Here is a 13,690-nt window from a genome sequence, read left to right on the forward strand (position 1 = left end):
GCTATCACGATGCCGGCTCAACATCGTGATGTCTATCAGCCATCGGCAGTGGAAGATAGCATCGTCTATCGGCTAGGCTTGCCGTGATAGACGGTGCTAACGGTGATACCGGTGTTAAGCCTTGTTGTTGCATTCAAGCAATTGACGCATAATTGCCGCTAATTCAAAAGTGAAAGTAAAATGCGCACGGCGCTTTCAAGCTATTTAAAAGCGACGGAAAGCGAGGAAAAGAGGGAAAATTCAAACGAACTAAACTAACAATTGCTTTACACCGAATTGCCGCTATTTAAAAGTGAAATTAAAATGCGCACTCCGCTTTTACAAGCTATTTAAAAGCGAAGGAAAGCTAGGAAAAGAGGGAACGCCCCCACCCCGCCCCCACGGTGATACCGGTATTACCGGTGTTGTCACACGTTGATTAACCGGTGGGAAAATTTCCTCACCGTCACAACCCTACTATCGGCCCAACCCCAGCATGTGTGTGTATTTATATATACATACACATATTATGTAAACAAAAACATATTTTGGAAGCGAGTAATCACGATTAATCGTTTGACAGCACTATTTGAAATAAATATTTTGTAATATTATTGTCTTTACAGTCACTTTTGATCAATTCTATGCATCCTTGCTGAATATAAGAATTAAGTAATAAAAGTCTTTAAAAAATCTTTCACCCCTAACTTTTGAACATTAATGTTTATTTAATTTAGCTTTAGCTTTAAAGATAACTTGGTATGTTTTCACAAAATAATATTTTGAGATAAAAAAAAACAAAACAATCAATGACCCCCAGTTTAAGATTTGTACACTTACTCCGCTTTCTAAAATGGAGAGCTGTTCTTTAGCAGCCACTCCTCCAATGATCAGAAGATCCCTGCAAAAACATCATGATGTTCAGTTAACTCCAAACCCTCTCAACAGACACTACAATTATGAAACTCACTGCAGCTCCTCCGTTACTCTCAGCTCACCTCAGTTTGGGGTTATCAACATATTTTTTGAACTGGTTGACATTATTGAGGGTTTGTTCAGCCAGCTCTTTAGACGGCTCAATGATGAGAGCTCTGGGGGCGTTAGAAATGGATTTGACCTGACTCACTTTAGCACTTCCTGAGGACAAATACACATGACGGACAGAATGCAAGGAAACATTAATACAAGCCCTGCAGGCAGCGAAAAATGAATGTGGTTTGAAGCTCACCTGTCTGGCTGGATTTGACCACATGACCGTCTGAAGCCTGGTTCACGGCCACGTATCCATCTTTAGGTTGGTTTTTGAAAGGTTCATCACCAAAGTTGAATTTCAGTTCAGCATTCTGGGTTTGATTAACATAAACATTTGACATAAAGCATTTTAAGAAAAGCTGTTTTGAAAGAGAAATGTTACGTAGCAACGACAAGACTTGTATATGTCAGATACCTTCAGCACACAGGAAGCAAAGAAGGGCTGGTTTTTCAGCTGTGGAGGGATCTCAAAAGCCAGACCCAGATCATTACCTGTGAAAGACGAACAGGAATCAGTTATAGTGGCTTCCATTTGCATTACGGCTGCACGATATACTGATATTAAAAATAGTTTTATGGTACCAAACATTTATTATCTATTCAAAAATTTGGAGATTTTTTCTTCAATGCTCAGCTTGTATTTGATCATATTTTATTTGAAACTGTTTTGCATTTTATTATTTTTGTGTAAACAGTGACAATTTTTCAGGATTCTTTGATGAATAAAAAAAGCATTTGAAATAGAATTTGTATTTGAAATAGAAATGTTCTGTAACACTAAAAATATTTTTACTGCCATATTTGATCACTTTATTTCATCCTTAAATTACTGACCTGGTAAGGTAGTGTATAAAATTATATTATGAATTATTTTACATAATATTGATGACAATTTAGCATAGCTCTGCATAGTGTGACGACATGCTCAATTAAATTAAATCGAATTATTCACTAAAACATTTCAAAGGCTTAAATTAAAAACAAGCCTTACCATTTTTAGAGAATGACACTTGGCATTTATCCAGATCTATGTAGCATCCGATGGTGTCGTGCATAGTGAACTCCTGGAAAAGGCATAAATCTTGTCAATCTACCAAAACTTGGGAGTCAAATCAAATGCCTTCATCATGCCTTACCTCTCCGTAACTATCAAACTGCTTATTGTGAGATTTCTTTCCAGTTCCCCCAAAGCCAAATCCATATTTGTCCGTTCCTAAGAGAGGGTAAAAATAGAATACCAAACATTATTATTATTATTACAGAAGTAATGACATAAACAGATCAGTATAATGAGGTCATACAAAAACATACCCAAGTCCAGTGATGCCTGGGCAGTGGACCAGCCCAGCCTGCACAGCCCTTGATCATGACAGGCTACTTCATAATAATACTTCCCTAGAGATAAATAAGCAGAATAAATCTTCCCAGGAATTGTTTGGTTTTGGAAAGAAACACAAAAAAGTGTTCTCTTACCTTTTGTGACTGCTTTGGTGGAACGACAGCCATGCCACTCTTTGAACTCTCTGCTCTGACAGCACAGGCCATCTGGACCAATAGCTGAAGGAGAAAAAACAATTTTTATATAACAAAAATGTAATATAATAATTTTGTTGCAACAAAGAAGTGGAAATAAGCTTCCAGAATCACAATGAAGAGTTTAGAATCAAACCAGATTAGGCCTTTCACAAGAAAGTGTTAAACACTTACCAAATGCAGAACCTCTGTCATAGGGGTTCATCTGCCATTTATTAAAAACTGGAATGGACAAGAAATCCAAAAAGAACAATCAATAAATCAAAGCCAAAAATGATCTTGCATTTTTTGACAGCAAAAGTAGTTTATGAAATACAATCTGCTATAGCAGTCTCAATATACTTCATGCAAGCAAGTAAATTAGATAATTGTTTTCTGATGAATGAATCTTATTTAAATATTATGTATATACTATTATAGTATTTTGAATTAGATTTTTTTTTTTGAGTTTGTTTTCATAATTTTGTGTGCTATTGTCATTTTATTTCTATTTAGCTTTAATTTTAATTTATTTCAGTACATCAACTATTTAAATTAGATGCCAAGACAACATTTGTACTTTAAGTTTTTTTTAAGTTACATTTTTTAATCTAATATTTATATTTTATTTTAGCTTTATTACAATTAGTGAAAATTATTTTTAAAGCTTTTTTTTTTTAGTTAACAATAACAACATTATACTGTGCTATTACTGTGTGTTCAAAACAAGCCACCAAAAACTTTGTTCCCAGAAGTTCTGTCCCCAGAAAAAAACGGTAATGTATGGTCACACTATAATAATTCTTACTCATGGAACATCAATGTAAACTAAAAGCGGCTATATACATAAATGAGTTGAATGCTGATGTATAGATGAAGGTTCAATACCTGCTCCTCCTGTCTTTACAGCACTGCGTCCCTTCTTCCCCTCCTGCTGGTCTTTAAGGGTCTCATAGACTATTTGGATGACTGGAATACTGAAGGCCTACAAGACCACATTGATTTTGTGATTACATTTCACTGCTCCTTTACATATAAGATACAGCTCCTGATGCGTGTCATCACAGTGACAGTTTTATGGTAAAGTACACAGTCACAGAAAAACCATATTAATATCAATGGCTTCACACTTACTCCAGTTTTTCCGCTCCCAGTCTCAGCAGCCTGTGAACATAAATACACAAGTGAGCACAGAGGTGGTGATCTCTCTCTCTCTCTCTCATTCACACACACACACACACACACACACACAGGATAGTTATCTCACCATGAGCACGTCTCCTCCGCCCAGAATCAGTGGAATGGATTCGGCCTGAATGTCTGTTGGCAACCTGAAAGAGAGGATCAACCCTTTAACTACTTTAATAATGCACAGATAACTAACTTGTTAATACATCTATTATGTGTATATTAATAACTATTAGAGACGGTCTAACTCACAGCCAGTCCATTTCTTCCACCGCCTGTGCAATTTCAGGCATCACTCCCATTTCTATAATTCAAAACGACAAGATATCAAGATCGCAAATAGTTTAACCACACTCAATATATAATAACGAAATAACGTTACATATTCTGATAGTTTTACTGAAATGTTGACAGGTAAATCTCACCGCCGAACGCTGCCATGGTGTCAAACTCCTGCGAGTCTCTCCACCGGATGTAACGTGAGCTCACTGTGCTGGTTCTGATAGAGTGCTGCGTAGAAAAAAACGGTCCGTGTGGATCGCGCCTTCGCACTTCAGTTCTTCTTCTTCTTCTTCTTCTTGTTGCTTTACGGCGGATTGGAGAATTATAAGTGCATTACCGCCACCTATATCTCAAATGGACCATTGACACTCTATCTACAATCTCCTGATTAACCTAGCAACCCACATACAAACACCCTTGATTCTTGTACCCGCTTAGAGTCTTCATAGAGCTTCATCCGGCGCTGCGTGTTCAGCTCCTCCGTCCTCCCTCAGCCCTCTTAAGCGGGATTTGAAAGGAGAGAGAAATCCGTCGGTCTTGTTTTTTTATGGACAAAAGAGATAAAAAAAAACTTTATTTCACCACCTATAGCGACAAAAATATTAAAACTACGTTTTAGTTATGGAAAACAACCTATAAATAATTAGTCGGAATTTTTTAAAAGATCAGCGGTCCCTTCATATGTACCTCGCAGACCGCCGTAGTGTGATGTGGGCGCAGTCCAGTTCATTGAAAACATGGCAGGTGATATTATTCTAGAAGACGAAGAGGAGAATATTTTACATGATTTACTTATTAACACAGAATGGCCGCCCGAAACAGATACGTAGGTTTGTCGAAATATACGCGCTTTCTTTAACCAAATGATCATTTGCACCCGATATTAAAATATTACGTGTATTTAAGCAGATCAGTTATGTGCAAGTTATTTTGAGCCACGTATTCAAGTTCATCATCATCCAGGATTTATTTACTTGTAAATATGATTGTGTAATAAATATCATTATTATGATTTACAACTCGTCATATATTCTTTTTTTCTGTATATTGTCGATTATAATCACCAGCTGCAGTTTTGAGGAGCGGGTTCAAGTTCAGAACTATTCATTTAACAGCCTGATGACAGCTGATAAAAACAGTCTATGATATTATTAATAGACTTCGTGTTTGTTTGTGTTTTATTTTCAGCTGCGTGGACTGAAGGAACACAACTCTTCACTCGTTGCAAAGGCAGTAACTGGTAGGAAGTGCAGAAATGAGATGCAGCACATTTGAAAATGTTTGCAAGATGCCATGTTTATTAATGCAAACAGAATATGTCTCAGAAGTAAGGTAAAACGTGACTGTAATTTCTAGGGTAGGCAGCTCACATGTTTCTTTCCCAATCAGATTTGCAGAGAACAGTGTTTCAGCATGAGTATGTTTATTTGGCAGACGTGTTTACTCAAGATAAAATAAACTCCATCTGAATAATACAAGACTTGATTCTAATCGCATCTTATTTAGTGATTTTAGTCCAAACTAAGTTGTTTATAAATCTACTTATGTCAGATTATTTGTGTTTTAAATGGGGATTCTGGGGATACGTTTGTTTTTACACATGAGAAATATTTGATCTACTTATGCACTTCAGTTTTTAATACAACAACAATAACAACTTTCTATTCAAATGATGCCTTGTTTTGCCGTTTTTAGATGATTTGCTCATTATATTCATGTTATAGTGTCATTTATATATAATTATAGTTCTGAATTAGTGTTTTTTTATTAACATATTCTGTTTTAATTTGAGTTTTAGGGTAAGTTTTAGTCATTTTTATGTGCCTTTAGCATTTTTAATAGTTAATTTTTTAAAAATGATTTTATATAGCTTTAGCATTTTTATAACTTTAGCACTCATTTACTTTGATACATTTTTAGTACATTAGTATGTATTTATTTTGGTTAGTTGCCAAGGCAACAGTTTTCTTTTTTTTCAATCTGAAATTTATATTTTCAGTTTTATTTCAAAGACAATTTTTAATAGTATTAGTTAAACACACACACACACACACACACACACAGATTATATATCCAAAATCTGTATAAACTGGTTTGCATTGCCCAAAAATTGCATTGCTGCCTTAACTTGGTACAGAGATTACTGAATAATAATCAAAATATTGTGTCTTTACAGGGCCCTTCAGGTTTATTCTGCACTACCTTTGGTACAGGTGAGATGTTGTCTCTTCTATTTGTATTTACAGTGAAGTATACAGTAGCTGCGTATTTAGAATTTGTAATAGATAGTGATTCTCCCATATTTAAATAATTAGACATAAAGATATAACACCACATACAGTACCTTTTAAAAGTTTGGGGTCGATAAGATTTTGAAATGTTCTTAAAAGAAGTTTCTCATGCTCACCAAGGCTGCATTTATTTGATCAAAAGTATAGTAAAAATGATTACAACTGTTATCATCTATTTTAATATAGTATAAAATGTTATTTATGATGGCAAAGCTGAATTTTCAGTTCTTAAAAATCTTTCTGACCTCAAAGTTTTGAATGGCAGTGTATATCATTATCATTACTATATCAAGGAAACATAGTACCAAGTTATTCAGCTGTTAGTGTTTGTGTGAGTCTCTGTATTTTTTTTCTGTATTTCAGCCCCTCCAGTTCAACTCTGCCACCTGGACTGGTTCGCCTTGCAACCAAACAATTGAACTGGCAGTTGGTGCTGGCAAGGTAATACCACCAGTATCTGACATACTGTATACATGCTTTTCAGAGAGTTTGAGTCAGTCTATTCCAGGCAAGTTTTGGCAGGTTCATCTGCAGTGTGAAAAGCTCTTTTGCACTTGAAGCTTCAGCATTTGCTGCATATTGATCATCCACACCTCATTGACTCTGCATTGCTAAAGTGTATACTGTGTCATTGGAACCAAAAATCATTGGATTTTGCCCCCTAATTTAGACTCTTTTGTGTATAGAGTTGTTTTAGGTTCATTATAACTGCAACAACACAGTTTTCTTGGATTTTCAAGAAATCATTCGTTTGTGTGTTTTGGTTCTTGTGAGATATCCAAATTTAATTAAACGTCTGTTTTTGGATGCAAGCCATGTAATCTCAATCAAACACATTTTTTCCTTCACTGTTCTACTTGTTCCTGCCAGGTATCTAGTTATGCAAAACAAGCAGAGACAGCAAGCTTTAATTATAGCTATTGATTTCCAGATGGAAGACAACATTCTCTGTTTTAGAAATGTTTATTTTTGGCCCCATGTTTGCTTACACAGTCATTCTGTCTTCTTTTCCCCCTTTTTTTAAATGTATATATATTTTTTCTTCCAGTAATGGGAAGCTCCTGGCTGTGGTTCAGGACCAATGCGTGGGAATTAGGTAATTCTGCACATCGATTGGAAATGTTTGCCCTTTCTGTAATTGGTTAATTTTTCACACTCTTGTCTCAGGTGCTGTTCAGCTGAGCAAAGCTATTTCTGAGACAGATGATTTGGTGCAGATGATGTGTTTTTAAATATTTGTATGTGTGTTTTCATGTACAATTCAGTTTCAGTAGGTATGATTTATTTCTCTTGGCAGCAGCTAATCCGCTCGCGCAGAAATGAAAGTGTCACGCTTCAGGGTCTAAGTAATTCACAGCCTGATGTTCTGAAAACAACCTCTAAACTTCAAATAGCTTAATCTAAAAAAATCTATAGTTTCTCCACATTCTCCTATATTTGCTTACTGAGGCTGATTGGAACTCAAAACGCTCATGTGTTTTTATCAACACACTTCTAATGGGCTTCTTGCGCTCTTTCAGGTCAGCTAGAGATGACTTTGGATCCATCATATTTCCTATGCCAAGGTACAGTAAACATTTAGTTTTTTAGTTATGCCAGGCCATTTCCCCAGATTTTTAACAACATTATTTACATAAAACAGAATGTTTCTGTGAATTTTGACATTTCCAGCAAATATTGCTTAATTTTACTTTAAAGAAAAAAAAATAAAAAATCCAAAAATGCATACAGCATTGGAACCTAAAACCATTATAATCCTTATTAGAGCGGTTCATGAATTATTGATTAGGTGATGTATATTGTGTATAGAAATGTAATTGCTATAAACAGCATATTGCTATATATTGTAATTGTGTGTATATTAGGGCTGCACGATAAATCGCATGCGATATTTAACGCGCATCTTGTCAGAAAGCCGGTTCTGTAATCAGAGGTAAATCTCCCATCACCTGCGTGCTTTCACATTGAGCAGCATTAACTACACAGAGCCGTTGTTCACTGACGCGCTGCGCAAAAAATCGTGCGAATATGAACGTGTTTATCAACACACTTCTAATGGGCTTCTTGCGCTCTTTCAGGTCAGCTAGAGATGACTTTGGATCCATCATATTTCCTATGCCAAGGTACAGTAAACATTTAGTTTTTTAGTTATGCCAGGCCATTTCCCCAGATTTTTAACAACATTATTTACATAAAACAGAATGTTTCTGTGAATTTTGACATTTCCAGCAAATATTGCTTAATTTTACTTTAAAGAAAAAAAAATAAAAAATCCAAAAATGCATACAGCATTGGAACCTAAAACCATTATAATCCTTATTAGAGCGGTTCATGAATTATGGATTAGGTGATGTATATTGTGTATAGAAATGTAATTGCTATAAACAGCATATTGCTATATATTGTAATTGTGTGTGTATATATATATATATATATGTGTATATATATATTCTCCCTATCTTTGATTGCTGCTTCAAAGATTGATATCTGCCACTTTGAGTTTCCAGTCTTTGGTTAAATAGGCTATTTTACTTGTTATTCTCTTCCCTGCTCTATATTTTTATAGCTTTACATTTGCGTTGAATATTTTATGAGCAATATCATTCAGAGACTAGGCCTGCAGACATGCAAGTCTGCTTTCAATTCACTTTCATTCGTACTGTCTTAGTTCATTTCAGTTCATTTCATGGAGATCTGCATTCAGCCAATATCATCTATAAAGGTGGAATTTCCAGTGGTGTGAAGTATATGTAATGGATGTGTTTGATAAATTTTGCATAGTCTTTTGTGCTCTATGTTCACGCTTCTTTCTTTCATTTTTTCCTCTTTCGCCTTGAAGAGCAGAATGTGATGTTTTATATGTACCAGATAAATGTGTGTTCTGTGCTTTAGCCCTGATGGGAATGCTTTCCTCATCTCTGCACATAAGAGTCAGTGCATGTACATTCTCAGTCGTTCATTAAAAGGTCATCTGTGTGTAAATGAATCTCTTTTAGTGAATGAAATGTGAGTTTAGAGCATCAGTTGAGAAAGAAAAATAATAAGCAGTAATATGTATCTAGTAAATTAAAACTGATTTATGCTGTCAGTTATGTCTTTGAACCATCATTTGCTACTTGCAGTTGCACATAGGCAGGACATTAGGGTGAATGATACTTCGATTCGAAATATAAAGATTATTTATATAAATAATACTGATAACCAGTATATGGCTGATATTAAAACTTATAAATGACATAATAATAATAATAATAGTAGTAGTAGTAGTAGTAATAATAATAATTAACAAAATAATTGGTACAGGTGAATTTAGGCATCATAACATTATAATGTACAGTATGAAAAAGGTATTTTTTTTTTTAACTGAAATCATGAGTTGGTTACAATGAACGGCTGCTCTGTTTTGCGTCCAAATGCAATTGGCAAGTCCCTCAGGTTTGTTTCTTGTTGCGAGAGCTCAAAGTGACTCAGCGGTCTTTACGCTTTCAGTCTCAGGGAGACATTTTTATAGCGAGTTCACACTCAACCGGGTCCTTTCTCAAAAAAAACCACAGTTTTTTCCCCTCTTTTTATTTAAATGAGATTTACGGTGTGCGAATCTGCCCAGATAGCATACAGTACGCGCATCCCACAAATTCAGGCATATTGGCCCCGGCGTTCATCTTAGATTAATTAGCTTTTAACAGCTGAGAGGTGATTTATGGACCCTGCTTAAGTGTTTCTCCTACCGATATTTATCTTGCTAAGGTACAGGTGAATTTAGGCATCATAACATTATAATGTACAGTATGAAAAAGGTATTTTTTATTATTTTTTTTTAAGGTGTGATAAGGATTACATTTAACAGTGTTAGTAAATTATTAATTCTTTGGTGATAAATTATGGCAAAGGTAATTTAATTGTAGTAATCCATTAAATGTCCAATACGGACTGATATTAAAAAAAATAAAAAACAACAACAAAATTTATATCAGTTTTTAGCCAATAATAATGTACCCATATATATAATGCATCCCTAACATAAATCTTTGTAGTGCAGCATGAGTCAGTTATTTTTTGGTCGAGGAATAGATGACGTGATTGATGACGTGACATATCCTGTCATATGATGTCACCACCAAATGGTTAATAATTAATAAGTGAATGCAAGCCAGCACAAACCATTACAGATCAGCAGCATTCAGCCCAAACTGAAATCATGAGTTGGTTACAATGAACGGCTGCTCTGTTTTGCGTCCAAATGCAATTGGCAAGTCCCTCAGGTTTGTTTCTTGTTGCGAGAGCTCAAAGTGACTCAGCGGTCTTTACGCTTTCAGTCTCAGGGAGACATTTTTATAGCGAGTTCACACTCAACCGGGTCCTTTCTCAAAAAAAAACACAGTTTTTTCCCCTCTTTTTATTTAAATGAGATTTACGGTGTGCAAATCTGCCCAGATAGCATACAGTACGCGCATCCCACAAATTCAGGCATATTGGCCCCGGCGTTCATCTTAGATTAATTAGCTTTTAACAGCTGAGAGGTGATTTATGGACCCTGCTTAAGCGTTTCCCCTACCGATATTTATCTTGCTAAGTGCCATCGTTCATTGTGAATTATTGAATCTCTCTCTCCCGATATTTCTGTGCATTTCTACGTGAATAGAAATCGCCAGCTTACGTTTCCAACACCTCAGGGGTCGGATTGATGATAAGGTTGCTATGGCAACCGCTTGCTTTGATGTGCGCTGCGGTGTGCGTCTGATCTCAGCGGTGCGACCAAAGCCAAAATGTTTTTAATCAAAGGTCTGCTTTATTAACCCCCTCTTGTCTGATGATCGCTAGTTGGATGGTCTCGGTCTGTAGTCTGCAGGAGGCTGTGGGGATGAAACGGTTGCTAGGCCCTGAAGCTGTTGTATCATGCAGCTGGTGTTTAAGTGTTACTTTAGTGTTTAAGTATACAGATTTTATCACACTGGGCTTTTGAACTTTAATCGAAAAGCCTTGGGCTCATCCCTCACCGAATCGGGTGCTGTTTGACTGCGGTGAACGGTTTGAAGGCTGATCGCTCTGTGTTTTCCTCACTGTTGACCGTGGAGGATGTTTTTTGGACTTACTATTACTATATGAATCCATAAAATAGTGTCACGGTTTTTACAAAAATATAAAGCAACTATTTTCAACATTGATAATAATCAGAAATGTTTCTTGAACACCAAGTCATTAAAATGATTTCTGGATCATGTGACACTGAAGACTGGAGTAATGACTGCTGAAAGTTCAGATTTGCCATCAGAGGAATAAATTACATTTTAAAATATATACATTTTTTCCATTTAAAAAAAAAAAATCTAATAATAAGTGCAGCTTTGGTGAGCATAAGAGACTTCTTTCAAAAACATTTAAAAATCTTACTGACCCCACACCTTTAAACAGGAGTTTCCAAATCACATCTAAATACATTTTGTACTACAGAACGTTATGTTCTCCTTCCTTCTGCAGTACCCAACTCACTGGCACAGGGTAGCGTGGAGTCATGACTGTGCTCTGTTGGCATATGCTTGACAGCACTGGTACGGTCCGAGTCTTTGACCTGATGGGCAGCGAACTCTTCATTATTCCACCGGTATGTCACTCAAACTGACCTTCTGTATTTCTCACCTCCTGTCATTCTCTCTCTGTCTGTCCTTTCCTCAGTTATTCTCTCTCTTTCTCTTTCTCTTTCTCTCTCACACTCAGTCTGTTGATATTGGTTCCACTTTCCTTGTACAGTAACTTTTGGTGCACAGTAAGAACACTCTCTTCTGTTTCAGTATAAGTGATAGCTGTAATGACTGGCTCCTAATGACTAAATTTCAGGCTTGCGTGCGTTGCCCTCTGGCTTTTTGCGCTGCTTAGCTCTTCTCACATTCTCTTTCTCTTTCTCTGTCTCTGTCTGTATACCGGGTAGGCTTGACCCTCTCGAGAGGGGCCTTTCCCCACTCTGTTGCCCAAGCAAGGAACACATTTTCTGGTTCCCTTCAGCTCTAAGCCCCCGATGCCCTTGAAGGACATTTTCTGTGTAGTTTCTCTATCAGAAAGGCAGCTCTCTTGCCCCTTTTACCATTTTCAAATTCCCCCTCATCCCCCCTCTGCGTTTCTTTTGATTGCACTGCTAGTGAGGTCTCAGTCGGTCTATCGCTGGCCTTTCTCTCTCTCTCTTGCTGGCTCTCATCCTCCCCCGCATTACTCTACACTCTTCCATCTCTCTGTCAGAAACTGTTAGTTTAGTCTCACAAGATGCCCTCTCTATATACCAGAGTCTGAGAGTGTAATGACCTGTATGTCTCCATATATTTTTGTCACTTTCAAACTCTGTTTCCATCTCTACCTCATCTTTTTGATGTCTTTCTGTTTGTCTGTCTTTCCAGGCTATGAGCTTCCCAGGGGATTTTAGCTATGCAGCAGCTGGTCTGATGTTCTTGGAATACACCGCCAGTGCCCAGTGGTCAGCAGAGCTGCTGGTGATCACCTACAGTGGTCAGCTCAAGAGTTACCTGGTCAGGTACATGCATAGGCGGAAATCCCCATCTGAGGGTTGTCCCACCTAAAAATATGATTAAAAACCACTGCTGTGTATTGTAAATAACAATGTTTTATACTTTAAATAACTTTGTAAGTAGTAAAACAACACAAATGGGGCAAAAATGCATTTTAAGTTTTGTCACATTTTGAGTCTCCCCCTCCCTTGCCTCACAGTGCCTTGGTCCAAATGCCTGCTTTTCTCTTTTACATCACCTCAGTGTTGCCAAGTCCGCGGTTTTCACGCGGAATTGGGCTGCTTTAACACTGTTGCCGCGGGTTGTTTTTCATGTCTGCGTGTTGAAGCGCCCCCAATAACGTGATATTTAGCCCCTGGAACGTGAATTTTACCAGAGGAACCCTGCCGAAAACATGTATTTTATACCCCCCGGAATGCAATTTTTACCGGGGAACCCCCCTCGAAATGCGATTGGATTAGTATTGAGTAGCAATTGGGCGTTTTTTTTTTTTTGCGAAAACCTGGCAACCCTGCGTTACCTACACACAAGTCCGGTGAGCGAGAACAAAGTCAATAGTTGTGGAACTCCAAGGCTGTCAAGGCTATTTTATTCACTTAAACATCGGATGAAGTGATTATTTTCTCTTTAATACAGATGATGCCAATGTATTTTTCGATGAGTCCACTATGTTAGCAATATTCACGTTACCTTTTTGACTGATAGTAATGTCTAAAACGGACACGAGTGCTGTCATGGCGCGAGCACAACCGCTTTAAGTTGTCTAATTTGGCACGGCCTCCCTGCTACACTAATAGTAGTAAGGCTTTCCTCTGTGTATACTTATCCTTACAAGTACAATTTTAGCTGTATTATTTGTGTCCCCTTCAAAAATTGCTCTTGAGAAATGTT

At 36.9% G+C, this 13,690-nt stretch overlaps 2 protein-coding genes and 1 pseudogene across 3 annotated transcripts in view; 2 read left to right on the top strand and 1 right to left on the bottom strand.

Annotated features, from left to right (window-relative positions):
• ddx1 (DEAD (Asp-Glu-Ala-Asp) box helicase 1) overlaps window positions 1-4,268 on the bottom strand; it is an 8,629-nt gene extending 4,361 nt beyond the window's left edge. Inside the window, exons 1-14 of one of the 2 annotated variants that reach the window (XR_001638285.1) lie at window positions 4,137-4,268; window positions 3,964-4,015; window positions 3,791-3,854; window positions 3,658-3,687; window positions 3,412-3,508; window positions 2,719-2,766; window positions 2,485-2,568; window positions 2,323-2,406; window positions 2,148-2,224; window positions 2,003-2,075; window positions 1,427-1,503; window positions 1,208-1,322; window positions 978-1,116; window positions 820-880 (exon numbers count right to left, since the gene is read on the bottom strand). Coding sequence is in view for 1 of the 2 variants with exons in the window: in XM_016536251.1 (XP_016391737.1) it covers window positions 820-880; window positions 978-1,116; window positions 1,208-1,322; window positions 1,427-1,503; window positions 2,003-2,075; window positions 2,148-2,224; window positions 2,323-2,406; window positions 2,485-2,568; window positions 2,719-2,766; window positions 3,412-3,508; window positions 3,658-3,687; window positions 3,791-3,854; window positions 3,964-4,015; window positions 4,137-4,152 (1,017 nt within the window). In the remaining variant the exon portion in view is untranslated. The remainder of the gene's footprint in view (window positions 1-819; window positions 881-977; window positions 1,117-1,207; window positions 1,323-1,426; window positions 1,504-2,002; window positions 2,076-2,147; window positions 2,225-2,322; window positions 2,407-2,484; window positions 2,569-2,718; window positions 2,767-3,411; window positions 3,509-3,657; window positions 3,688-3,790; window positions 3,855-3,963; window positions 4,016-4,136) is intronic. The other variant, XM_016536251.1, reaches the window with a different exon arrangement.
• A 353-nt stretch (window positions 4,269-4,621) lies between these two features.
• LOC107726627 (neuroblastoma-amplified sequence-like) lies at window positions 4,622-7,939 on the top strand. The gene is made up of 6 exons (XM_016536281.1): window positions 4,622-4,737; window positions 5,182-5,233; window positions 6,170-6,206; window positions 6,648-6,725; window positions 7,333-7,380; window positions 7,805-7,939. The coding sequence occupies exons 1-6, from the start codon at window positions 4,675-4,677 to the stop codon at window positions 7,872-7,874; spliced, it is 348 nt and encodes a 115-aa protein (XP_016391767.1). The 5' UTR covers window positions 4,622-4,674; the 3' UTR covers window positions 7,875-7,939.
• Window positions 7,940-8,312: 373 nt separating this feature from the next.
• The window catches only part of LOC107726605 (neuroblastoma-amplified sequence-like), a 158,331-nt pseudogene continuing 152,953 nt past the window's right edge, over window positions 8,313-13,690 (top strand).

This window comes from Sinocyclocheilus rhinocerous, unplaced genomic scaffold (assembly GCF_001515625.1).
Source record: "Sinocyclocheilus rhinocerous isolate Xijiao unplaced genomic scaffold, SAMN03320098_v1.1 scaffold1538, whole genome shotgun sequence".
NCBI lineage: Eukaryota > Metazoa > Chordata > Actinopteri > Cypriniformes > Cyprinidae > Sinocyclocheilus > Sinocyclocheilus rhinocerous.

What these genes read in the sequence shown, in the direction of transcription:
- LOC107726627 (XM_016536281.1), top strand. Translation starts at nt 4,675, where the DNA reads ATGTACCTCGCAGACCGCCGTAGTGTGATGTGGGCGCAGTCCAGTTCA. An exon ending in CGTTGCAAAGGCAGTAACTG is followed by an intron (nt 5,234 to 6,169) that starts GTAGGAAGTGCA and finishes GTGTCTTTACAG; the next exon opens with GGCCCTTCAGGTTTATTCTG. An exon ending in TGGCAGTTGGTGCTGGCAAG is followed by an intron (nt 6,726 to 7,332) that starts GTAATACCACCA and finishes TTTTTCTTCCAG; the next exon opens with TAATGGGAAGCTCCTGGCTG.